This window comes from Bombus huntii, chromosome 15 (genome assembly GCF_024542735.1).
Source record: "Bombus huntii isolate Logan2020A chromosome 15, iyBomHunt1.1, whole genome shotgun sequence".
Classification (NCBI taxonomy): domain Eukaryota; kingdom Metazoa; phylum Arthropoda; class Insecta; order Hymenoptera; family Apidae; genus Bombus; species Bombus huntii.
The window spans coordinates 105,095-131,346 of NC_066252.1; the positions used below are offsets into that span (position 1 = coordinate 105,095).

The 26,252-nt window shown below is 37.4% G+C and overlaps 1 protein-coding gene and 2 long non-coding RNA genes across 11 annotated transcripts in view; 2 read left to right on the plus strand and 1 right to left on the minus strand.

The window, feature by feature from the left end:
* The window catches only part of LOC126873832 (uncharacterized), a 29,979-nt gene extending 16,646 nt beyond the window's left edge, over nt 1-13,333 (minus strand). For 2 of the 3 annotated variants that reach the window (XR_007692576.1, XR_007692575.1), the window contains exon 1: nt 11,956-13,333. This is a non-coding gene — a long non-coding RNA (uncharacterized LOC126873832). Of the gene's footprint in view, nt 1-260; nt 475-11,955 lie in introns of those variants that run through there. The other variant, XR_007692574.1, reaches the window with a different exon arrangement.
* On the plus strand, nt 1,757-2,415 carry LOC126873830 (uncharacterized). Its single transcript, XR_007692572.1, has 3 exons — nt 1,757-2,167; nt 2,241-2,312; nt 2,391-2,415. It is a non-coding gene; the product is annotated as an uncharacterized LOC126873830 (long non-coding RNA).
* Nucleotides 5,891-9,726, plus strand: LOC126873823 (uncharacterized). 7 transcript variants are annotated; one of them, XM_050635104.1, is made up of 7 exons: nt 5,891-6,122; nt 6,408-6,490; nt 6,760-7,351; nt 7,850-7,972; nt 8,345-8,390; nt 8,465-8,553; nt 8,791-8,974. In XM_050635104.1, the coding sequence occupies exons 3-7, from the start codon at nt 7,249-7,251 to the stop codon at nt 8,829-8,831; spliced, it is 402 nt and encodes a 133-aa protein (XP_050491061.1). In that variant the 5' UTR covers nt 5,891-6,122; nt 6,408-6,490; nt 6,760-7,248; the 3' UTR covers nt 8,832-8,974. The 7 variants fall into 7 exon arrangements, 6 of the variants coding, with proteins under 6 accessions (XP_050491061.1, XP_050491060.1, XP_050491062.1 ...); XM_050635103.1 differs by having other exon boundaries at nt 8,659-8,812; XM_050635105.1 differs by lacking the exon at nt 8,791-8,974 and adding an exon at nt 8,981-9,726 and having other exon boundaries at nt 5,913-6,122; nt 6,760-7,365.
* Nucleotides 13,334-26,252: the final 12,919 nt, after the last annotated feature.

Genomic DNA, 26,252 nt, shown 5'->3' on the forward strand with positions numbered 1-26,252 from the left:
GCGAGATATTTTGATTGTTTCGACGCTTAAACGTTGTGCATTGCATTAGCACTGTGAAATGGAGTTCAACGAGTGCTTAAACGTCGAAATATCTCCAACGGGAAGCAAATTACGGCTATTTTTCGTCAAAATTTTCGAAATCGTCGCGATTTGCGAGATATTTTGATTGTTTCGACTGTTACGTATCAATTTGTTTGTTTAAATCGATCAAATCTAAGGTTGAATTTTACTGAAAAAATTTTTTCTTTTTTTTTTTATAGTTGAGTTTGAGTTTTGAATTTAATCGGAAAGGAAATAAATTAAAATGATATTATTGTGTATTTAATTCCGATTTAGGTTATTAATTAATACGGTAGTTGCTGCCACCAGAAATAGTCCAAAGACTATTTCAAAATATTTTATTTTTTATTATTTTCTTTTGCGTTTAATGGGTATCGTTAACTGACGCTTAATGCAACTGGTAAACGAATTTCACTTTTCGGCTAACCTGCTATGCGCAGGGATACTAGCGCGGGAGAGGATTAAAGCTGGGTACAATAAATATTTTTCCTCGTCGAACGGATTTTTACTTGAATGTGAAATGGGTTATGTTAATATATATATATATATATTCGATTAGCTAGATATATATATTTTAGCGTTGCTGGATTAGATAGGAATGTGAGATTGGTTGTTGTTTTATATAAATTTATTTTTTCGTTTGACTTCCTCTTCTCTTTTAATTTCGCTGTTAAGACCGAAACTCAATTCATTTACCCCGATGGATTCTGTCGCCACGATTTTCTTGCCTTTTGAGTTTAGCTATCGAGGATAATTCTAACGATCCTCTCTGTGTGGGACTCGTGTGATTTCGCCAGCCTTGCCCAAAGACGGGTAATAATTTACCAACAGTGGGAGGAGGAAGGCGAAGATCGATGGGTGTTCTCGATAATTGAAAACACCGTTTGCACGAGCCGACACAGCGAACGATCTTTTGGTTAATTTCCCGAAGGGGGGATTGTTTTGTTATATCTTTCTTATAATCGCATGCAAGAATGGCAAGAATATCGGTTAATAGCAATACCGGTATCGTTCTTGATTTTCAATTGACCCCGACGATATATTTATTAGTCCTTTCTGAGCGGGACTTGTGTGATTTCGCAAGCCTTGCCCAAAGATGGGTAATATTTTACCAACAATGGGAGGAGGAATGCGAAGATCAGTGGGTGTTTCAGTAGCTGAAAACACCGTTCGCACAAGCCGACACAACGGACAACTCCTTTGTTTAAAATTTAAGCAATGTTTCTATCTTAAAACCCGTAAATGAAATCGATGATAGGAGGTTTTGATTCAATTCTCGAGGACAACGAGATTGCCAGAGAAGAAGAAAGTTTTTTTTTTTTAAATTTAATTTGCTTACCTTGAGGAAAAGGTGCTATCGGGTGCCATCACTCCAGCTGTCCCGGTGATCGTCGAAGGTTGTTGGGTTTATTATTTAATCTCGAATATAGTTTTCTATCAACCTTTACTTTATTAAACTATTTCGATACAAATTGAGTGACTTGCTAACTGAATTGATATCGCAATGAAGACTTAAAATTTTACTTTATTTAATCGCGACTCTCTTTTCTTTATCGAAAAAACTAAAGACCCCGAAACGCAAAATACTTATACAAATTTCTAGACGCAGAGAATAATGAGCCGTAGTAACAAACGATCGCAAACTAATGAACGAATAATGCACGAATAATGAGCTAATAATGAACTGAATATGAACTGGTAATGAACTGATTATGAACACCGCGCTATGTTGCATCGCTTATTTATAATGCCATCCCCCACGAGGTGGTGGTCCGCTGGGGGTACGCTTCCGTGGGAATCGGGATGTTGCAGTTTGGGCTTCTTAGAATCGTACGTGACAAAATGTAAATACCATATTTCGACTTAGTTTTTATCAGTCTTGTGTTTCCGCTGAGCTAGCGTCTAGGAGATTTGAGGCATTCCACGCTGATCTAGTCCGTTTCGCGAGAAACTTCCACGTGCTGTACCGTGGGAATTACCGGTGTTTCTTCGGCGCGTGGAAGGGCTGGTGGCTGCAGCATCATTATTATTTTAAAGTTTGCTCGGGCAACACGCGCAACTCCGCTGCTCTCCCATAACAAAGACCTCCTCCTTCGAATTGTTTTGCGTAAGTTTGGATGTTTGCATATTAAGATTGTTTTGTGATTTTGATTGTTTTCCCTTTTTTGCTATTTCCTTAGGCTTCGGTGATCGACGTTCGAACCATGTTTGCTGAGTCGTTTCTATCAGAGGTTCCTTTCCAGACTTCCCTGGTACGTATTTAGTCTTATTTTTAGTTCGTTTGGTTCGTCCTGTTTCGTTTTATTTAAAATATACCGTGTTGTTTCCAGCCCAAGCGAAAGAGGGATTCCGAAGAGCCCATGGGCGACTCAGGGGAACCCATCAAGCGCATGCGGCCTTGTGATGGACCACGAGTGTCGGGGAGTTTGGAGGAACTGTTTTACATTGGTGCCGAGGCTGTGTCGAAATTGGGTTTTGACGATTTAGTTACTTTCGACGAGAGTTTCTTTGATGCGGAGACCGTCATATTGGAGAGGGAACCCCCTCTGGTTGAAATCGTCGATACCGAGCGTTGCGTGAAAGTTCGTTTTGCGAATGAAATTCCCGAAGAGGTTTTGGAGGCGCATCTTCGTCACCATGCTTCTGGGAGAAAGGGAATTTCCCCTGTTGTGCGCTATTGGTGTATGTGTGAGTTCAGCGAACTTTATCCCGGAGCTCCTTGCTTCGATTTTGATTTATTGTAGCTGCCTCAATTTTGTTGGTTCGCTGTTTTGATGTTCCTTATTATTATTAATTTTGTGTTCAATATGTGTATATATATATATATATATTTTTTAGTCTGATAGTGTTAGGTTATCTATTTTACATTTGTTAATTTTTTTAATTTTATATTTCCCCCCTTTTATTTAAATATATATATATATATTTTTACATTTGTAGTTGCCCATAAAATTTATTAAAGAAAAGTGTTAACAATGTGTTTTGATGATTTGTTTCTCGCGCCTGACTTCCATTAATCCCTAATATTCCTGTAGCCATGACGCGTGTAAATCCAACATGGCTGCTCATAAATGTTATCAGTAAAGTTTTAGTGACCGGTCTTTAGTTTTGTTTGATATCGAAGTAATTTTTCGTCTGTCGCTCGTTTTTCCTTATTCTACCGCAATTAGAACATTTATTTATTAATATTGTTTTAAAGTGACAATAGTATTATTCGTGTGAATATACGTATATATATATATGTTTATGTTGTGTGTCATTTCAAAATGGCTAATGTTTTGTAATTCTTCGATTGCGTTATTTATTGTTTTGAGTAGTTTATTTTATAGAGTGTTCGATAATATAAAACATATGCACTCACACACACACACACACACACACACACACACACACACACACACACACACACACACACACACACACACACACACACACACACACACACACACACACACACACACACACATATACGTATTCATATGCATATTTCTCCTGGCCATGTAGTATTCATACGAAATGAAATGTCAATTATTTATTTTATATTAACTTCTTTTAATAAGATAGAACACGCACACGCACACGTATATATGTATATGTTTCTGGCAAAGTGATTTTCATTTAGATTCTTTAGCGATATAGTGTTGTGTATTTGAGGTTATGTGTCAATCATTTGATTTCATATATACATATATATCTTGTATTGTGACAACATAGTATTGAAGGTTTTGTTTCTAGATTATTGTGCGTTTAATGTGTGTTTACATATTTGTGTTTGATGGTAGAATTTCTGTACGCAATTCCTCAAGTCGTTGCGCTGTTAATTATTTTGAGCATTTGGCCTATCGACAGGTTGCCGCTTAGTCCCAAGTGTTGCGTTGTGTGTTCTATTTCTTTTGTAGATTATTAGTAGTAGTTTTAGTTTAGAATATAATTTATATATTTATATATAGACATGCATGTTTCGTAATGTAGTTCTTATTTTATAATTCTTTACCGGAATGTAGGCTAGTTTTAAGTATGTATCTTAGATTATTGATTTGAATTAATAATGTAGAATGCGCATACATTAATAGTAGTTTAGAATATAGATTATATATATTTATATATAGACATGCATGTTTCGTAACGTAGTTCTTATTTTATAACTCTTTACCGGAACGTAGGCTAGTTTTAAGTATGTATCTGTTTGATAGAATGCGCACACATATATATATGTTTCTGACAATGTAACTTTTATTTCTTTAATAATACAATATTGTATGTTTTATGTATTCGTTAGACTATTAGTTTTTGACTTCATATATACTTATATTTCATAAATTGTTAATATAGTATTGGAAGCACTGTCTCTAATATTATCTATTATCTAATATCTCTAATATTATCTAATAATACTAGTTCATTACATGTCTAGCATATATGTTTATACTTATATGTAACTCTCCAAGTTGATTGATTAAAATATATTTATATATACATGTATTTCTGGCGTTTCAATTATTTCCCCTTTTGTAGTTATTCTTATTTCCTGGTTTATTTGTTTGGTTCGTGACTCGTTCAATCCGTTAGTTGGTTTTATTTATTTTATTTTATACTGATTGGATTTATTAGTCGCCCTCGCTTTGTTAATCCATCCTTTAGTTTCGTAGCGCCGTGTGTTCGTTTGTGCATTCAAATCTTTATTCGCGCGTTTTGTATAGAATAGCTTTCTTGTTCTTGTTACGGCGCGTGCGGAGCGCGGGACGTGACACCCCCGCCCTTGGAGTTCAAATTTCCAAAGGAAATTTGACTGATGGTGTCTCTGAGTTCGCTCAAGGCGGACGTAGATGTCGTTGGTTGTTGAGTGACTACTGGTGTTGTCGTCCATCGTTCCCAGGATGTTTACCGTTCCAGGGACGATTGTTTTTCCTGTCGCTCTTCTGGCCAATGTGTTCAAGACTGCAGTTTTTCCTGCCGGGAACATGACGTGGTCCCGTAGTGCGTCCAGGTTTTTTTTTTCGGGATATATATATATGTCGGATCACGATTCGAATTTTTGGGCGCGCGACGACTCTTCATGTGGACTAGCCATCGTTTCACAAAGCCGAGATTTTATTTACACGTATATACAGGTCTATCACTAAGCTTAACAAATAATAAGTACAACTAATAATAAGTCTAACAAACACTAAGCCTAATGAATAATACGATCTACGAATAATTAAATTAAATAATACTATTAGCAATGTTTGAGTTCAAACGAATCCACGGTCACCGGGATAACTCCTTACTAAGCGAAACTAACTTAGACGCAAATGCGATCGTCGAAAATGCTCGATGTATCACTCTCCAAGGCAATCGCAAGAATGCCAGTCTCGTGGAGATTTTTCTCCCTGTACGATTGCATTTTGTTTTCTATACCCGTTTGGAAGCATCGAGAAAGTTCCAAACGCCGTTGCTAGGCACACTCGTTGGAAGCATCGAGAAAGTTCCAAACGCCGTTGCTAGGCAGTTTCTGCCTGGAGTTTTGATTACTAATACAATGTATGTCCCATTGCATCGGCACCTCGGAGGCAACATCACACGTGGCTCGGCCCGCTCTCGAGGCCGCATGCCGCCACAACCACATTTCTCGGAAAACACATACAACCACTCCAGACCTCCGTTAGATAAAACATCCATCCCGTGACCGTGGCTACGTTCAGCGACCGATTGTCACCTCGAACCCAATCTCGCTTATTACAAATCTTAAGCAATTACAACTATAATAAAATCTAGGCTAAGGTACTAGAGGATGTTCCCAAAATTTCCAAGGAAAGGCTTCGGCTTTCCTTTCATCTCCGACATATATATTTCGCCCGTGGCCAACAACGATGATGCTGAATATCGCCACGTTTGGCGCACGTCCGGGCGGAGTTTCTGTGGTGCGATTCCCTTGCCAAACGGGTAGCTCCGAGTAGCATTTTGTTGTATGTCGTACTTTTACTTGTACCGGAATGTATTTGACTATATGGACCGCTTCTCCTGCGATCAAATCCATGTGTCCTGGGTTTTGGATATGGTGTATGCAAATTCGTCGGGCGGTAAGTTTGCCAAGGTTAAAGCATTCTCTATTAATTACTTCTGTGTGGTGTATCTTTGTGTCAGTGTATCATGGTATGGTGTTGTCATTTCTCGAGTTTATCAGAAATAAGAATAACCTTTTATAGGAAAAAAAAATTTTTTTTTTATATTAAAATTTTTTTTTTTTTTATATTTATATATATATTATTTTTCCTTCCCTCTTTTTTTTCCCTCTTCTTTCTTTTTTCTCTTTTTTTTCTTCCCCCCCTTTTTTTTTTATTGTTAAAACTTTTGTTTTATTTTAGGTTTTACGTACTTGTTATCAGTGAAAATAAATATTATGAATACTACTTGGGTTATAATTATATACATATATGCGTACGTATTGGTAAGTAGTATAAATGAGATTTATTTTATTGTTATAAATATATAAGTATATATTATCAATAGGAATAAATATTACAAATATAGCTTGTCTTTGAATATATATATATATGTGCGTGTAATGGTAAATATGACGACTTATTTTACGAGTTACTCGCATTATTAATGGAAGTGAGTGTTATAAATATCGCCTACTTTACAACATGCGTGTATATATATTGGTAAACATAAGTGAAAATTATATGTATAGTTATAAATGTTGTTTGTTTACAGGTGGATAGCAAAAGTATTTGGTTTCGTGAGTGGCGTACAGGTGCTTTACAGTTCTACGGTGCGGATTGCTATTCCTTGAACTAAAAAAAATTTCTTTCGAGATGAGTCTGATTATTGTAAACGATCGTGCATGGGAGGATTTTCTGCAGAGATTCGAAATGCTCTCTGGATTCCTCGTGAAACGTCTGGACAACACCTACATGTTCTTCCATCCGTCGTTCAGAGAATGGTTGATGAATTCGCCATCAGTTCTGTACACACATACAAAAATAGTTAATATATATATATATATATTATATTTTTTTTTATATATATATATGTTTCATTCGGACCTGTTCCTTGTATGAATACTGTATCTCTGTATATAATATAATATATATATAATATGTTATGATTATGTTAGTTGTTATTTATTATATATATTTTCCTTAACTCTCTCCCCCTTTTTTTTTCTTGTTTTTTTTTTTATTAGTACCTAAAATTGCTATTATGATGCTGTATTACATTGTATTGGCTATTATTTGTGATGAGGTGCGTATGTGTGGGGTGCGCGCGACGAATTTTTCAACATGGTCGCTTGCGTGTATCGTTGGTTTAATGTCAACAGTAGCGTGTGTTGAAATAGCTAATTAATTGTTAATTACTATAATTTTTATTTAGTAGTGTTTCTGTAATATTGTTTTGTGTATTATGATATTGTGTGTGTCAATATCGTGTGTTACTTAAATGTGATAGCATGGATTGTGTTGTTACCGAATTTCAATAGTCATTGTTTTGATTATACACGACTTGCATTTATATAAGTCTTGTTTAATTTAGTTAATGTTTTTTGTGTATTGTGTTACCAGATATTTTGTATAGCGTAACTTTATTCTTTTGCACCGAGTTCGGTCATGTTGTTTATATTTAGTTAATCTATCTTGATTAATTTCTAACCTATTTCTGTGTTTATTGACCTTTCTTATTTTCCCTATTAATTTATTATTGCTTGTACTTGCTACTTGTTATTATTTTGTGTATGATGTGAGTTAGTTCCCTTATTAGTGATTAAAATCTATTTGTTAGATTAACATTGTCTGTAATTCTTCAGATTCTACTCTTTCGATGCTGCATCACTTACCTAGATCATTCCCACAACATCATCCGATTCTTCGATATGCCTTGGATACTTACTACGGTTGTCTTCAATCGTCTTATATCTGTGGCCATAATGGTACTGTTTAGTTTATTTAATTTAATATGTGTATAATGCATTGTGTGTGCGACCGCTATTGTGCATTACAAAATCCGCTTCTACATGTTAGATATAATAATATAACAATACTACGTAGATTAATACATAATAAAATATCCTTTTACTTTCAATTAATCTATCTTAATTATTTTCTAACCACTTTCTACACTTATCAGCTACTTTATTTCTTCTTGTTAATCTGCAAAATTCATGTATGTACACTTCCTTGTATGGTGATTAATTGTTCGCGAGGTGAGTTGCACTTTCACTGTTCTAGTTATTCGTTGAACTAACACGTTTTACATTCAAACAGTAATTGGAGCACTCGTAATAAACTTCTTTTCTTTTCAGGTTTCCGCTATCTGTGTTGTTCGACGAACAGCGCCATGCTTCCACAGTATTGTTATAACGTTTAGTAATGTTGTATTTTGCATTAAGGCAATTGAAGTTAATTTGTTCATTTATTTTCAGCTGGCTGTCGTACATGGTGTTCTGCAAACAGAGATCCATAACCTATTTTGCACGTAAACCTTCTCGTGTGATGATTACTTGTTCACAAGGTAACTTTCACTTCCACTCTTTTAATTATTTATTGAATCAACACGTTGTATATTCAAACAATAATTGGAGTACACATAATAATTTTCTTTTTTTTTTTCTTTTAGGTTTTCGCTATCTGTATTATTCGACCAACAGTGTCACACCTCCTTTTGATTTATCCACAATATAGTTATAACACTTAGTAACCTTGTATTTTGCACTGAGACAATTGAAACTAATTTATTCACTTATTTTAGGTAGCTGTCATACATTATGTTCCACGAACAACGATCCATAACCTATACTTGCACGTACACTTTCTTGTATGTTGATCACTTGTTCACAAGGTAACTTTCACTTTCATTAGTTAATTATTCATTGAGTTAACACGTTTTATATTTAAACAATAATTGAAACACATATAATAATTTTCCTTTTTCCTTTTAGGTGTTCGATATCTGTATTATTCGACGAATAGCACTACAACATACACTACTGCACTACGTTGCCCACTGAAATCACTTTATTCATTGTTTATTTCGGTTATGCGCTAGTTTTACCTTGTTTAAGTGCACCGTTCGCGGAATCCCTTTTACTTCAATCTTGACGTTTTGGTTCTGCAAGATTTCTAGCACCTTGTATGGTCCAGTATATTGATCGGAGAATTTTCCTTTACTAGGTTCTTTTAGTAGATATATCGAATCTCCTGTTTTAAAATCTTGAGGGTTAATTCGCCGATCGTTAGTCTTAGTTTGGATTTTATCAAATTTTCTCTTGCCATTCGTTGTACAGTGTCAATTTTATTAAACAGATCTTCGAGATATTCTGCGCATGTTGGTTCCGTGTTCTCTTCGATTGTTACTTCACCAATAGGTTCTCTGGCTAGATGTCCGAAACTAATTTGTGCGGGGAGAGTTTCGTTCCTTTCCTACATTTTAGTTTTTGTTTTGCGCCAAGACGCAAGTTTACTGACATCGATCCAATTATCCAATTGCTTGACAATAGTATTCAAAATACAAATTTTTGAAAGTGCCGCAGCCATATTAACCCAAAAATATTTTGTATATAGTATAGTGTGATACCATCTATATTTTCCTGGGGAAATCATAAGATCAGCACTACCTACTATGTTACCTACGTCAAATATTAGATGTAGTAACCAATAAAGTATTTTTAATCCAATTATAATCCAATGGCTAGCGTATTTATTCAAGTTTTTAGATATATCTTCGACTGGTGATTCCCTATTTTCTCCCTTTTGATTTCTTCGAGCTCGTTGAACTTGTGTTTCTTCAGCTTGAAAATGTTTAGAATCCTTTTCCTTAGTTACCCTTTTTCCTTCTTTATTTACTTTATTCATAACACCTTTATTTTCCTTTACCTTTTCAGAATGAATAGTTTCACTGGAAGTGCTTATTATAATTAAATTATTATTTATTTGTATGGAACGTTTAGGAATATTTTTGGTACATTTGGAATTATTCTTTGAATTTTTATTACAAACCTTTTTGCTTATAGATTCTGTTTTGGATTTAGGGGTAGCTATATTTTTATTTTCTATAGTGTGATCTTCCTTGCAATTTAACGATTTGGCTTTGAGTTCGATAAAGTTTCCTTCTGATGGTTTTATAGAAGTTTTTGAGTGAGATACACTCGCTATCTCTTTTCCTATTATGGTTGAGACATTCACGAAATTCGTGGAGTCTTGCTTTTGTATCTTTGCCAAGTCGAACGTGGAGAGGCAATTCGCACTTCCCAGCGGGTCCAATATCTCTGTGATATTAGGCAGTGGATAAGCGTTGCCTGTCGTCTCGTCGTTCAATTTCCTAGTTTCTGTTTCGTCTGAAAGTTCTTTGGCACTAATATTATTTATCTTGTTTGGTAACTCAGAAAATTTCTCACTCATGATTCTGTCTATGGCACCGTGCGTCCTCTTATTATTTAACGTGACATTATCCCTTATCACAGCAACGGAATGGTGCTTGCATTGAAAAGTTGATTGGTTGAAATGATCAGCATCTCTCTTTTGATTTAGATCTCTATCGAGGTATTTATTTATGCGTTTTTCTTCCCAAGTTATTGCTCTTGTTTCTTTCCTGACATTTTCTTCTATTCCCGGGTTGTTTAGATGTTTCCGCGACGGCGGTACAAATCTCCAGTTCTGGCGGTTGTTTACAGTATAAATACTATTGTATGGTGGATGAACGTTGTTTTGGTTATAATTATCCGAAGGTGTCGGATGTCGGTATCAAATTCTATTTTTCACTTGTTTTAATTCTCGTGTTGCTTTCACGGCTTGGCGGTACGCATCGTCCAAGGATTGGTATCCTGCTATCTTTACTCGTAAATACACCTCGTTTGGGAGCCCCTTAACGAAAGCTTCCCTCGTGTCTCGATCTATCCTATCTTGAAATACGGTGCCGTACTCGCATTTTTCCCCGTTCATTATCGCCAGTCTGAGATCTTTGACGCGATCTACGTAGTCCAAAATATCTTCTCCCGGTCGTTGAAATATTGTAGCTAATTCCCCTTTATATTCGTTAACCGTTTTTCCCGGACCGAACATATCTTTTAATTTATTCCCGAAATCGTTTAAACTTATTATTTCTGTGTCTTCTATGGCGAGGAACGCGTGCCCGCGAAGCTTATTCGTTAATAATTTTACTAACTGAGATTCTTGATGCTTAGGAACCATGTTTCGTGCGCGCTCGCATGCTCTTAAAAATCGAAATACCGAGGGTCGACGTCCGTCGAACACTGGTACTGTCTCTATGGCATCTTTTAACTTAATTGATTGGAGATTAACTTCTATCGGTATTGTCGCTTGGGAAATTATCGGCAATGATACGGGTGTCTTGATTTCCCTTTTTATTTTCAGTGAACGCACATCGTCTTGTAATTTATTCATTGTTGTACTCATGTCGCGAAAATTTGCATCCCATGCTTTAAGTTTTTCCCATAACATCAAGATCATATCTTTGTCCAACGATTCTAATTTAGTCGACATTATTTCTTCGGTATCTATTTTATCGATAATCGTAACAACTTTAATTCTTTGTGGAGCGAATCGAACCGTTTAAACCAACTTTAATCCTCCGTGAAGCGGATCCCACCGCTGCCACCAAAAATTAACTACTCTAATGTTACGTATCAATTTGTTTGTTTAAATCGATCAAATCTTAAGTTTAAATTTTACTGAAAAAAATTTTTTTTTTTATAGTTTGAATTTAATCTGAAGGGAAATAAATCGAAATGATATTATTGTGTATTTAATACTGATTTAGAGTTCTAATTAATACGGTAGTTGCTGCCACCAGAAATAGTCTAAGGACTATTTCAAAATATTTTATTTTTATTAATTTCTTTTACGTTTAATGGGTAGCGTTAACTGACGCTTAATGCAACTGGTAAACGAATTCCACTTTTCGGCTAACCTGCTATGCGCAGGGATACTGGCACGGCAGAGGATTAAAGCTGGGTACAATAAATATTTTTCCTCGTTGAACGGATTTTTATTTGGACGTAGAATTGCTTAGGTTATTATATATATATATTTTATTAGCTGGATATATATATTTTAGCGATGCTGGATTGGATAGGAATGTGAGATTTTCGTTGTATTATATAAATTTATTTTTACGTTTGACTTCTTCTTCTCTTTTAATTTCGCTGTAGTAGTTTGCCGTTAGAACCGAAACTCAATTCATTTACTACGATGGATTCTGTTACCACGATTTTCTTGCCGTTTGGGTTTAATAATCGAGGATGATTCTAACGATCCTCTCTGTGTGGGACTCGTGTGATTTCGCAAGCCTTGCCCAAAGACGGGTAATATTTTACCAACAGTGGGAGGAGGAATGCGAAGATCGATGGGTGTTTTCGATAATCGAAAACACCGTTTGCACAAGCCAACGCAGCGAACGATCCTTTGATTAAATTTTCGAAGGGAAATTGTTCTGTTATTTCTCTCTTACAATCGCATGCAATGATGGCAAGAATATCGGTTAATAGCAATGCCGGTATTGTTCTTAATTTTCGATTGACCCCGACGATGTATTTAATAGTCCTTTCTGTGCGGCACTTGTGTGATTTCGCAAGCCTTGCCCAAAGACGGGTAATATTTTACCAACAATGGGAGGAGGAATGCGAAGATCAGTGGATGTTTCAGTAGCTGAAAACACCGTTCGCACAAGCCGACACAGCGAACAACTCCTTTGTTTAAAGTTTAAACAATGATTCTATCTTCAAAACCGTTCACGAAAATAAAACGAGATCGATGATAGGAAATTCTAATTCGATTCTCGTGGGCAACGAGATTATCAGAGAAGAAGGAAATTTTCAAAATTAATTTTCTTACCTTGAGGAGTAGGTGCTGTCTGGTGCCATTACCTCAGCTGCTCCGGTGGTCGTCGAAGTTTTTGTTGGGTTTATTATTTGAACTCGAATATAGTTTACTATCAACTCTTACTTTATTTATCTATTTTAATACAGACTGAACAATTTACTAACTGGATTAATACCGCAATTACAATGCGCGTTTTTGTCTAAGCGATGAAATGAGGACTTCAAAGATAAAATTTTCTTTTTACTTAGTCGCGGCTCTCTTTTCTTGACCGAAAAACTAAAGACCCCGAAACGCAAAATATTATACAAAATTTCTAAACGCAATGATGAGCGCAATAACGAACGTAGTAACAATGAACAAAATATAAATGAACCGTAATAACAATGATCGCAAAGAGTGAACACCAAATTAATGAGCCGTAAAGAATGAACGCAAATTATAAGAAGAATGAACAAAATAATGAGCCGTAATAAGAATGTTCACCAGAATAATAATGAGCCCTGCTCTATGTTGCTTCGCTTATTTATAATGCCATCCCCCACGGGGTGGTGGTCCGCTGGGGGTACGCTTCCGTGGGAATCGGGATGTTGCAGTTTGGGTTTCTTGGAATCGTACGTGACAAAATGTAAATTCCGTATTTCGACTTAGTTTTTATCGGTCCTGTGTTTCTGCTGAGCTAGCGTCTAGGAGATTTGAAGCATTCCACGCTGATCTAGTCCTTTCCGCGAGAGACTTCCACGTGCTGTACCGTGGGAATTACCGGTGTTTCTTCGGCGCGTGGAAGGGCTGGTGGCTGCAGCATCATTATCACTTCGATGCTTGCTCAGGCAACACGCGCAAATCCGCTGCTCTCCCACAACAAGGACCTCCTTCTTTGAGCTTTTTTTCGTAAGTTTGGATATTCGCATATTATGGTTGTTTTTGCGATTTTAATGTTTTTCCTTTTGTTGTTCCCCTAGGCTTCGGTGATCGACGTTCGGACAATGTTTGCGGAGGCATTTCCATCAGAGGTTCCTTATTATTATTATTTTTAGATGTATTTTGTTTTTATGTACGATGTATATATATATATATATTTTAAATGTGCTATCTATTTTATGTTTGTTAAATATATTTAATTTTATATTTCCCCCCTTTTTAATTAATTATATATATATATTTTTTATATTTGTAGTTGCGCATAGAATTTATTAAAGAAAAGTGTTAACAATGTGTTTTGATGATTTGTTTCTCGCGCCTGACTTCCATTAATCCCTAATATTCCTGTAGCCATGACGCGTGTAAATCCAACATGGCTGCTCATAAATGTTATCAGTAAAGTTTTAGTGACCGGTCTTTAGTTTTGTTTGATATCGAAGTAATTTTTCGTCTGTCGCTCGTTTTTCCTTATTCTACCGCAATTAGAACATTTATTTATTAATATTGTTTTAAAGTGACAATAGTATTATTCGTGTGAATATACGTATATATATATATGTTTATGTTGTGTGTCATTTCAAAATGGCTAATGTTTTGTAATTCTTCGATTGCGTTATTTATTGTTTTGAGTAGTTTATTTTATAGAGTGTTCGATAATATAAAACATATGCACTCACACACACACACACACACACACACACACACACACACACACACACACACACACACATATATATATACGTATTCATATGCATATTTCTCCTGGCCATGTAGTATTCATACGAAATGAAATGTCAATTATTTATTTTATATTAACTTCTTTTAATAAGATAGAACACGCACACGCACACGTATATATGTATATGTTTCTGGCAAAGTGATTTTCATTTAGATTCTTTAGCGATATAGTGTTGTGTATTTGAGGTTATGTGTCAATCATTTGATTTCATATATACATATATATCTTGTATTGTGACAACATAGTATTGAAGGTTTTGTTTCTAGATTATTGTGCGTTTAATGTGTGTTTACATATTTGTGTTTGATGGTAGAATTTCTGTACGCAATTCCTCAAGTCGTTGCGCTGTTAATTATTTTGAGCATTTGGCCTATCGACAGGTTGTCGCTTAGTCCCAAGTGTTGCGTTGTGTGTTCTATTTCTTTTGTAGATTATTAGTAGTAGTTTTAGTTTAGAATATAATTTATATATTTATATATAGACATGCATGTTTCGTAATGTAGTTCTTATTTTATAATTCTTTACCGGAATGTAGGCTAGTTTTAAGTATGTATCTTAGATTATTGATTTGAATTAATAATGTAGAATGCGCATACATTAGTAGTAGTTTAGAATATAGATTTTTTTTATATGTTTGTATAGAGACATGCATGTTTCGTAATGTAGTTCTTATTTTATAACTCTTTAATGGAATGTAGGCTAGTTTTAAGTATGTATCTTAGATTACTAATTTGATTTAATAATGTAAAATGCGCACACATTAGTAGTAGTTTAGTTTAGAATATAGATTATATATGTTTATATATAGACATGCATGTTTCGTACTGTAGTTCTTATTTTATTACTCTTTACCGGAATGTAGGCTAGTTTTAAGTAGGTATCTTAGATTACTGTTTGATAGAATGCGCACACATATATATATATGTTTCTGACAATGTAACCTTTATTTCTTTAATAATACAATATTGTATGTTTTATGTATTCGTTAGACTATTAGTTTTTGACTTCATATATACTTATATTTCATAAATTGATAATATTGTATTTGTTGCATAGTATTGGAAGTACTGTCTCTAATATTTATTAGGTTATTACATGTTTGGCATATATGTTTATACTTATATGTAACTCTCCAAGATGATTGATTAAAATATATTTATATATACATGTATTCCTAGCGTTTCAATTATTTCCCCTTTTTGTAGTTATTCTTATTTCCTGGTTTATTTAGAATTGTGTGTATATGTATTTTGTTTATTGGTTGGATCCATTAGTCGCTCTCGTTTTGTTAATCCTTCCTTTCGTTTCGTAGTGCCGTGTGTTCGTTTGTGCATTCAAATCCTTATTCGCGCGTTTTGTATAGAGTGGTTTTCTTGTTCTTGTCACGGCTCATGCGGAGCGCGGGACGTCACAGTCGAAACAATCCCAACAGCTCGCAAATCGCGATGATTTCGTCGATTTTGACGAAAAATAGCCGTTAATTCCTTCCCGCTGGAGATATTTCGACGTTTAAGCTCTCTTTTCACTCCCTCTTACAGTGCAAATGTAATACACACCAGTTTCAGCGACGAAACAAGCCCAACAACTTGCAAATCGCGATGATTACTTCGATTTTGACGAAAATTAGCCGTCATTTCTATCCCGCTGGAGATATTTCGACGTTTAAGCGCCCTTTTCACTCCGTCTTACACGCCAACTGTAATGCACGCCCGTTTCAGCGTCGAAACAAGCCGAACAGCTCGCAAGTCGCGATGATTTCGTCTATTTTGACGAGAACTAGAGGTCATTTCCTTCCCGTTTGAGATATTTCGACGTCTAAGCGCTCATTTCACTGCGTTTTACACGCCAACTGTAATGCTCGCCCGTTTCAGCGTCGAAACAAGCCGAACAGCTCGCAAGTCACGATGATTTCGTCGATTTTGATGAAAACTAGACAGCATTTCCTTCCCGTTTTGAGATATTTCGACGTTTAAGCGCTCATTTCACTGCGTTTTACACGCCAACTGTAATGCATGCCCGTTGCAGCGTCGAAACAATACCAACAGTACGCAAATCGCGATGATTTCGTCGATTTTCACGAAAACTAACCGTCATTTCCCTCCCTTTTGAGATATTTCGACGTTTAGGCGCTCATTTTACTCCATTTTACACGCCAAATGTAATGCACGCTCGTTTCAGCGTGAAACCCGACATATATAATATAATTTATACATATATAATATATAATATAATACATATAATATATTTAGTAAATTGAAACTATTACATATAAGTCGAGCTGGTTGCATGTTTTTCGCAGACTTGTCGGAATTGATCACACTCTCTCATAGTCCACTTTCCTCGTTTCCTGCTTGCACATGGCCTGTACTACGTAAATGAGCTCAAGTTCCAACAGATACTTATGTAAAAGTCCGTAGTATAATAATAATAAGCTTCGGAATAATAAAACTGTTTTTAAGTATTAATCTTAAAATTGAATGTGTAATGTATGTAAGAGCTGCCCTGCAACAATGCGTTGAAGCCAATTGCACGACTAACGAATGTCTTCTAGGATGCTTTTAATGATAATGTTATATGCTTCTGAAGGGAAGCGTACGACCAGTTTTGCTTCCTCTTCTCTGTATTAAAGTTATGCGAAATGTTATTTTTTCTGCTATTTGAGGAGCTAAGAGTTGTCGATCCGTTAAAGTGACGCCAAATAATGTTTCTTCTGAGATTAGTATGTAATTTACTAACACTTTTTCTTAGGTTTCCGATAAAACTGCCCTGTAATCATTGAATTTTTTCCGAGCAGCTTCTGAAGCAGATGAAGCTTTTTTCACTATATCTTCCAAAGTAAACTGAGGCACAGTCTTGAAAGAATTTCAAAATTCGCTGAATGTGATTGATCGCCGGTCGCTTTACCCGAGCGAGATGTAGCCCTGGGATCGACCTTCCTCCCCTCGTTTGTCCAGTCGCTAGTCAGGGGCAGTTCCATATATAAGTAGGTCGGAGATGAGTCTTCGTTTTGGAACTTCGGGAAAATCCCTTAACACCGTAATCTAGATTCCATCATAGGCGTAATTAAACAATTCTCGTCATTCGATCCGATTGTATTTGTTCGAGATTTGTGTTAATGAGCTTGGGCTCGAGGCGACAACCAGTCGCCGAACGTAGCCGCGGTCACGGGATGAACGCTTTGTCTGACAAAGGTATGGAGTAATTTTGTAGCTCTTCTTAAAAGAAATGTTTGTGGTGGCACGCGACAGTAAACATCCCAACGGTTTCTGTCCCGTGGCTCGCCACACGCAGACTCTATTCTTCGAGCAAGATTATTGCCAGATGTCGATGTGTCTCCGCAGTACATGTTCAGTTAGCCTGAGAGTCCGTTATAAATCTTAAGATTTAGCTAACTGAAGTCCTCTAAACAAACAGTCTTTGTCCCAACTACGAGAAGATAGAGGAGAGCTATTTTTCAACGAATGACGTCTCCCACTAGGAACTGACTTTCCCTCGAGGGCTGCTAGCATCTTTTTCTAATCACCGATATGGAGATAGAGCAATTAACAGCAACGCCAATTTCCCTTACTTTCTGAACGAAGGCTTTTCTCGACGAATCCGATGATCTCGTGTCCTTAGACACACCCCATTATAGTTTTCCTCTGTGGCATCATCGGGACGGCAAAGTCATTCTCTCTCGCGATCTCATCGACGAAAAGAGTAACCCCCTCGGTGTTCCACTCAGCGATTAAACCGTGTCTGGCTAGGAAAGGAATTTCGATGCCTATAATCAATCTTATCCAAAATATATACAAAAGTACCTATACAAGAATAAAAGCCAGAAATGGCAACATGGTCGATATTAAAATCCTCAGAGGTATTAAACAAGGCGACCCCTTGTCTCCTATATTGTTTAATCTGTGCATAGAACCGCTGCTGGAAGCGGTAGAAGAATCCACCGATAGGATCAATATAAGCTAGAATAATAAGATCCCCATTTTGGCCTTTGCTGATGACATTGCCCTATTGGGCAAAAATAGTAAAGATGCTCAGAAACAACTATCAATGTTCCAGGAATACCTGGAGGGCCTTGGGATGACTATGGTATCTCTGGAGAAAAAAGCCAAACATTCCAGGTGGTCTCAAAGAAGGACACCTGGAATGTGAGGGATCCAGAGATAGAAATTAATAATAAAAGGATACCCGCACCCGAGGAAGCCTTCAGGTATCTCGGCGCAAAAATTGGACCATGGAGAGGCCTACAATGCGGCATTATTATACCAGAAATATTATGTACTATCAAAAGAGTGAGAAAACAATTGTTAAAACCAGGCCAGAAAATGGAGCTTCTGCTTAAATATATATTCCCTCGCTACATATATAACTTATTGATTAATCTACCTAGCGAGGGAGTTTTAAAATTTTGGACAATGAAGTCAGGCAGGAGGCCAAAGCAATTTTACATTTAACACCTTCTACGGAGGTTGGGTTCTTTTACACGCCCAAAAATAATAGTGGACTAGGGTTACCGAGGTTCGAACATCTTGCGAAACGCGGTACCCTTAAGAATGGAATAAATATGAAAAATTCACTAGATCCAGCAGCATCTAGTTTAATTAACGAGAGCACAGAATTAAAACTCAAAAAGATCGCTGTTACACCGGGCGACTCTCTGCCTGGCCCAGGTCACACACCGCGGGCCAGACGGACACAGATGTCCGCTTTTCCGTACGGCGTACCCTCAATAGCCTTAAGCACCCGTCATAGTCCGAGTAACTTGCCTGCTAAGGTCCTTCAGACCCAACAAATGCCTTTTCTAAATCAGTTTCTAAAGACTATTGTTTACTACGGCTTGACACGGGAAAGTTAGTTTTTCTCACGTACGATGCTTCCTACTAGCAACTTCTATCGAGGGCGGTTAAGACCCTTCCTAGTCCACCAACCTTCGTTTGTCCAATCCGAGGCAATGTATACTGCCCTCACTTCCTGACCTAAAATGGCATGAACAAATCCGATGGTCCCGTGCGCTAGACACACCCATCACTAGTTTTCCTCCGACACAGCATCGTCACTCAACTTCTCTTCTTCTACATCGTTGGAAAAGTCAACTACTAAGTCTAAAGCTAACGCCTAACATGGCAGTCTAAGCATAACGCGAGAGTCGGTTCTCGGGATTGTTGAACATACATTTCCTCCACTAATACATTAAATCCAATTATAAGAGCCCTGCTCTAACGTACATATCTATCTTATCTTCGTGCGATAAGTGATTATCTATTTATCTATGCTCAACAGTGTAATCTAAGTGTTGGAAATATATTATTTATAATTCTGTGAATCACAGTGTTATACAAACTCAATCACCCCTATTATCTCAACGAAAATCAGGGGATCCATCAATTCGTGGTGTCGATTGTTATAATCGTAACGGGAATTTACGACTCCCGTTGACGTCTCTCCTCGCGATTACGTCCCCCGCGTAATGGTCGAATAAACAATCGCCAACTCCCTGAGGATTAATTGGCCCGCCACTTCTGCGGACATCGAAAAGGCCAAGAGGAGACTGAAAAAACGAACATATAAAACAATGGGCCGACTTGCGGAGTCAAGGCTACGGGGTGGCTGACTTCGCAAGGGAAAAACTTGGCAACGTGTGGTTCAAAGAGTACCACCTGTTGAAGCCGTCTCGCTTTATCGACGCTATTAGGTTGAGAACAAATACCTTTGGCACTAGAGTAGCTCTAGCAAGAGCTGACAAAAAGATCAACATAATGTGCAGGAGGTGTCATGCCCAGCCCGAGACCCTAGGGCACATTTTGCGGCTATGCCAGTATACAAAGGGCTTAAGAATTAAAAGGCATGACGAGGTAAAAACTCTCCTCGTCAAAAAGCTTCAGGACAAGAACGAAGTATTTGTTGAGCCTACTATTAAAATTAGGGAGAATCTATTTAAACCGGATCTCGTGGTGAAAAATGAGGAACGGTTTCTCGTAGTCGACGTTACCGTCCGCTACGAGAATAGAGATTATCTCCAAAAGGCAGCCAAAGAAAAGGTCCACAAGTACTCGTCTTGTCTTAAAGAATTAAAGAAAAGATATGGCGTCGATGAAGGAGCCGTTCTGCCGGTGGTGCTTGGTAGCAGAGGAGCTGTAACGTTTGAAACTATAAATAACTTGAAAATGATGGGGATTCCAAATAAGGATATAAAAACAATGATTTTAAACGTACTGAGAAGCTCCGTGGAGATGTGCAACATATTTTTAGATGAATAAAAGCATTCATTATTTATTTAATTTAATTAATTTATTTATTTATTTACTTTTATTTATTTATTTAATTTAATTTATTTATTTATTTTCTAATTGTACATATACATAGAAATTGTACATATAAATTTAAAATGAAATAATTATTTATCTATTTATTAATGGTGGCTTTACTATTGACTACGTCAATTTTAAAGTTAACCTAAAATTTTAATCCTTACGAGGGGGTACTTCGGAAGTATGGGATCCCATTGGAGTTTCATAGGAGTAGTCCATAAGTTCATAAGCAGAATGCCGATATTAAACGGTGTGTTGCGGGGCCTTGGCGGGTCATGGGTACTCAGGGGTACCCAAGTCGCACTCCTACCTCCCAGTGGTATCGCCGGTAACATGCCCGCCGCATCAGCGTGGGGAATAGTCCCCCGGATGCAGTGTTTATCGGTCGCGGAAGCGCTGTGGCGGATTTATCCGCTTCGGAGGGGACCATGGCTGAAAACCCGGCTATATTCACGGACATGACTTTGAAAATTATTGTGCCGCTGATGGGAGACAGGGTTGCGTGTCCGGTCTGCGAGAAGAAGGAAGTTCACCTCTTCTTATGACACGAGTAGACCTGGACGGACACCTTAGCTTTCATCATGTAGATGCATACAATGGGAATACAATGGGAATGCGTCAATTGCCAACGGTGTTTTATGAAGCTTCATGGGGCAAGGTGTCACGTGCCAAAGTGTAAAGGCATCAGCTCGATAAATGAAGGATCATATAAATGTGAAACTTGCCCCATGAGCTTCGGCATCCAAAGAGGGTTACCCACTTATGAACGATATGCTCACTCTGCTGTCAGAAACGAAAAAAGAAGGGGAGCGGACCCCCCTAGTACAAGAATTTGGACGGCAGAAGAGGTCAATCTCCTGAAAGAGCTCAACGAATTGTATAAGAATCATAGATTTCTAAATGTTGAAATCAGTAAGATTGAGGAACAAATCAAGAAAAGAGGCAAACGGTTAAAATGAGTGGTGAGGAAGCAAGCTACAAGAAGGTTATTCAAGAGACAGAGGGAGGGCGCTATCCCCTTGATTCGGCCAATGCGCCAGCATGGAGCGTTATTGAGGAGCTAGAAAGGGACTCAATTAGCGAATAGCGGCGTTGTCTGAAAGCAGAAATAGAGAAGGCTTCCGAAGTCCCACCTCCAACACAAAAGGTCTACAAAGAGTTGAAAAAGTTGTGGGACGATTTCAATGGAAATCATACGATTTTAGCGGCCAAAATAGATGAATATGTCGGCACGTGTCTGTAAAGAGCGCTATTAAGAAGGAACAAGAATGAGGAAAACAGGATCCCTAATCGTAAAACGTGTGATAGAATTGAAAAATGGCAAAATAAAAATAAGAAAATAGAGAGGAATCAAAGGTGGCGCTATCTATACGCACGTTGCCAGGACATGTTCAAGCAATGTCCTAGGAAGTTAGGTGACATAGTAGTTACCGATGATTTGGCTTATTTAGCTCCTGCCAGACAACATCCAGAAGCAAGGGAGATAGAGACGCTATGTAAAGATTTATGGGGTAAAATGGGCCCATCAGATCCCCTTGTGGCGGATCGGTATTAATAGGACGCCGACAGGTCGAGGCATCAACGCTGCGCAACACCTCCCGGGCGATCCGCGGGTACCAACCGCCAACACTAGAGGGCTACGACGACAACGAGTCTGTCTGTCTAACTCGCTAGCGGTCGAATATACGAGCGATTGATATAAATACCGCACCTAGCGAGACTCCCTCTACGTCTAAGGCAGGGACTACCGGGCATAGCCTTACTGACGAGTCCACCGGTAGTCCCGGGACGAAACGCACGACTCTCTTTTCATCCGCCACACCCTTGTACCACAAGGATGTACTTCAGGAGGTCTTATAGAGGTCTATTTTCCTTCGATAATCGCTGAGGAAGTTAATGAGAGAATAAGGAAGGTAAGAAATAAAACAGCTGCAGGTCTGGATGGTTTGGAAAAGAAACATTTGTTAATTCCGGGTCTGCCTAATGTGCTAGCTTTGCTGTTTAATATTCTTTGTTATACCTCTCATTACCCGGAGTAGGTCCTATTCTAGCAAGAATTTTCTCTTCAACTCTCGAAGGAGATTAAGAAGGGGCATCGTGCAGAATTTAAGGCAAAAGGGCTTTACATCTGAAAATGGATATAAAATAAACGTGGAATCGTTCAATGCAGCTCTGAAACAAAGCAAACGAGATCAAGGAGCTGTCTACGCCATAGTTGACATCTCCAAAGCATTCGACACGGTGCCCTACTCAGCGATTAAACCGTGTCTGGCTAGGAATGGAATCTCGACCCCTGTAATCAATCTTATTTTAAATATGTACAAGTGTTCCAAGACTAAAATAAAAGCTAAAAATGGAACTGGGATCGAGATTGAAATCCTCAGGGGAGTTAAGAAAGGCGACCCTTTATCACCTTTATTATTCAACCTGTGCTTAGAACCGCTGCTGGAAGCGGTAGAAGAATCCACTGAAGGGATCAGTATCAGTATTGTAATATCGTAAAGTAATTTGAATTAGAGATCGGTTGAAATTAGAAAAAAACTGTGTATGTTGTCTTTCTGTTGTTCGTTTACATTTAAGGGCGCCTATGTGACTAAAGTCACCTAGTTCTTACAGAGATATGAGAAAAAGAACAACGTTAGAGCAGACGGACGGTTTCGTGTTTCAAGGAGGGACGACCGAGAGGTCAGTGTATGGGAGTCGAAAAGTGACTGTGTTGCGAGAGTCAGAGTTGATCGAGTTGTCAGAGAGAGAGAGAGAGAGAGAGAGAGAGAGAGAGAGAGAGAGAGAGAGATTCGTTGTGGCGAGAGTTGCCAAATAACTGTAAAGTTATACTTACAAGTTAAAGTTATAACTGTAAAGATATAGATACGAGTATCGCATTTAGTTTCAGTTAAAGAAACATCGTTTTCTGTCCAATTTATATTTGTATATTTAATTCACTATTAATAAATTGTAAGTAATCGGGAAAAAATTTATATCTTAATTTCGACGATACTACAATATTACTCTTCTTCTTACTTATTCACCGCTTTCCATCATAAACACAATTACTAATGAGTCGTTACTTTTTCAAACATTTTTGCCCTAAACTGCTGTACTTAAGTTAATTTAACAGTTATTCACCTAGGACTCATCATGCCACTATTGACTGCCACACATCATGTTTCTCTCACTTTAATTGCACTCAAACGATCATAATCCTCATTGCCTTCATATACATACAGTCCAATATCAACTCAATACTATTCCACTCACACCCCCTTGTGATTCACCGTACCCCATAGCAATTTTGCTTGCATTCTCACACGCATACATCATCGTACATTTTCAAACAACTGCCTAGCGGGAGCGACCCGCCAACACGTCCGTTCTCCATCGCATCCCGAACCAGTCTTCAAGAGTTGAATACACCCGTGAAGGAAAATGAAGAAGATACCAACAAAACTGAATTGGACAAAAATGGAAACAATAGAAAAAAGAGCGATTGTGAAACTCATCAAGAAAATTGAAATTATGGAAATTGAAGAACAAAAAGAAGAAAACAGAAATTTCGACATTGAAGATCCTAGCACGTGGCCAATTGACAGAACACAACAAACAGTATATTTAGTAGTTCGGCATAGTTCTGTACAAGTTACTCAATTTGACTTCCCTAAGAACGAAAATAACAGGAGCTTTTCTGCAACATATTTTACAAGAATACTGACGAATGGACAAAGGACAACATGAAGATGGGTAATTATTCTTATTATGGTTATTCTAAATCTAAAGATAAGGTTTACTGTTTCGCTTGTAAATTATTTTCCACTATTGATATTTCATTGGGGGCAGACGGATTTTGCAATTGGTCTCATTTAACACAGCGAATCAAAATGCACGAACTTCCTGCGGTACTTTTACGAGCTATAAACAAGTGGATTCAAACTGAACAAAATTTTCGCACTGGCAATCTACTTCATCAAGAGTGCGACAAATTTTTAAGATTTGAAGTGGCACGATGCGAATAAGTCTTCTGTTACGCCACGAGGCTTACCACAGGCTGTATTTTCTAACCGTCGCTCGCGGTCCTACAGTGTCGCAGGCAGATCGTCTTATCTGCCCGCCGGATCGCATACAATGAATCGACGAGAGCATTGTTGTCGCCAAGCAACAAGCTCTAGAAACGTCGATTTTTGACCGTTACGTTTACACACATAAGAAGAGGCATACGTGATCATAGGCGCGAGCGGTGGCGTGACCCGAGCATAGTGGGGGTCGTCTTCTAAATGAGACAAAGGAATAATCGAAAGTGATGAGTTCCTTTTGACGAGTCAAACGTGACACATCAACAAATCTGACGAGCAAACAAATTCATCTAGAGATATCGTAAAGTCGAGTCAATCTTCTGTAACATATTCATCACATTATCATAAAATATATGTCGGAGATGAAAGGAAAACCGGAGCCTTCCCTTTGCAATTTTGAGGAAGCCTTCTAATGCTTTAGCCTAGATTTTATTATAACTGTAATTAAGCAATTGTCATTTGTAATTGTTTGACATTTGTGAAAGCGAAAGTGGGTTTGAGGTGACAACTGGTCGCCGAACGTAGCCACATTCACGGGATAAACGTTTTGCCTGACGAAGATGTGGATCGGTTGTATTGTTCTCCCTAGAAATCACATAAAATTGTACTTTAAAGATGTCGATATAATGGGACACACGTTGTATTAGGAATCGATCTTCAGACAGAAACTGCCTAGTAACGGCGTTTGGATCTTTCTCGATGTTTCCAAAGAGTATACAACAAACTTTTGACAGAAATTGCCTAGCAACGACGATTGGAACCTTCTCGATGCCTCCAGCGAGCATATAACAAACAAATGCAGTCGTATAGCGAAAAAAAGATTTTCATCAGATATTCATTCGTGTGATCGCCTTGGAAAGTGATACATCGAGCAATTTACCGAGTGTCTCAGCAATCGTATTTTTTTGTCTTTAAAATTATTCTACGCATAGTAAAGAGTTATCCCGTTGACCGTGGATTCGTTTGAACCCCGGAACATTGTTAATAGCGTTAATTAAATTCATTATTCGTTAAACCTATCAATCGTTAATCTCATTATTCGTTAAATTTATTATTCGTAAGACATATTATTCGTACCTCTTATTGTTCGTTAAACTTATTATTTTTAATCTAATTATTAGTCAAACTTATCGTCTGTTAATCTTATCATTCATAAAACTCAATATTCATAATATTTTGTAAAATGTTGTATATTCGCGTAAATATAATCTCTGTTTCGTAAACCGATGGCTAATTCAAACGAAGAATCGTTACGCGTCTTAAATCCTAATGATAACCCGACATATATTATTCTATGTTAACCTGTTAATACAGTGTTCCATTCATTAAACCACCTTTGTTGTCTTAA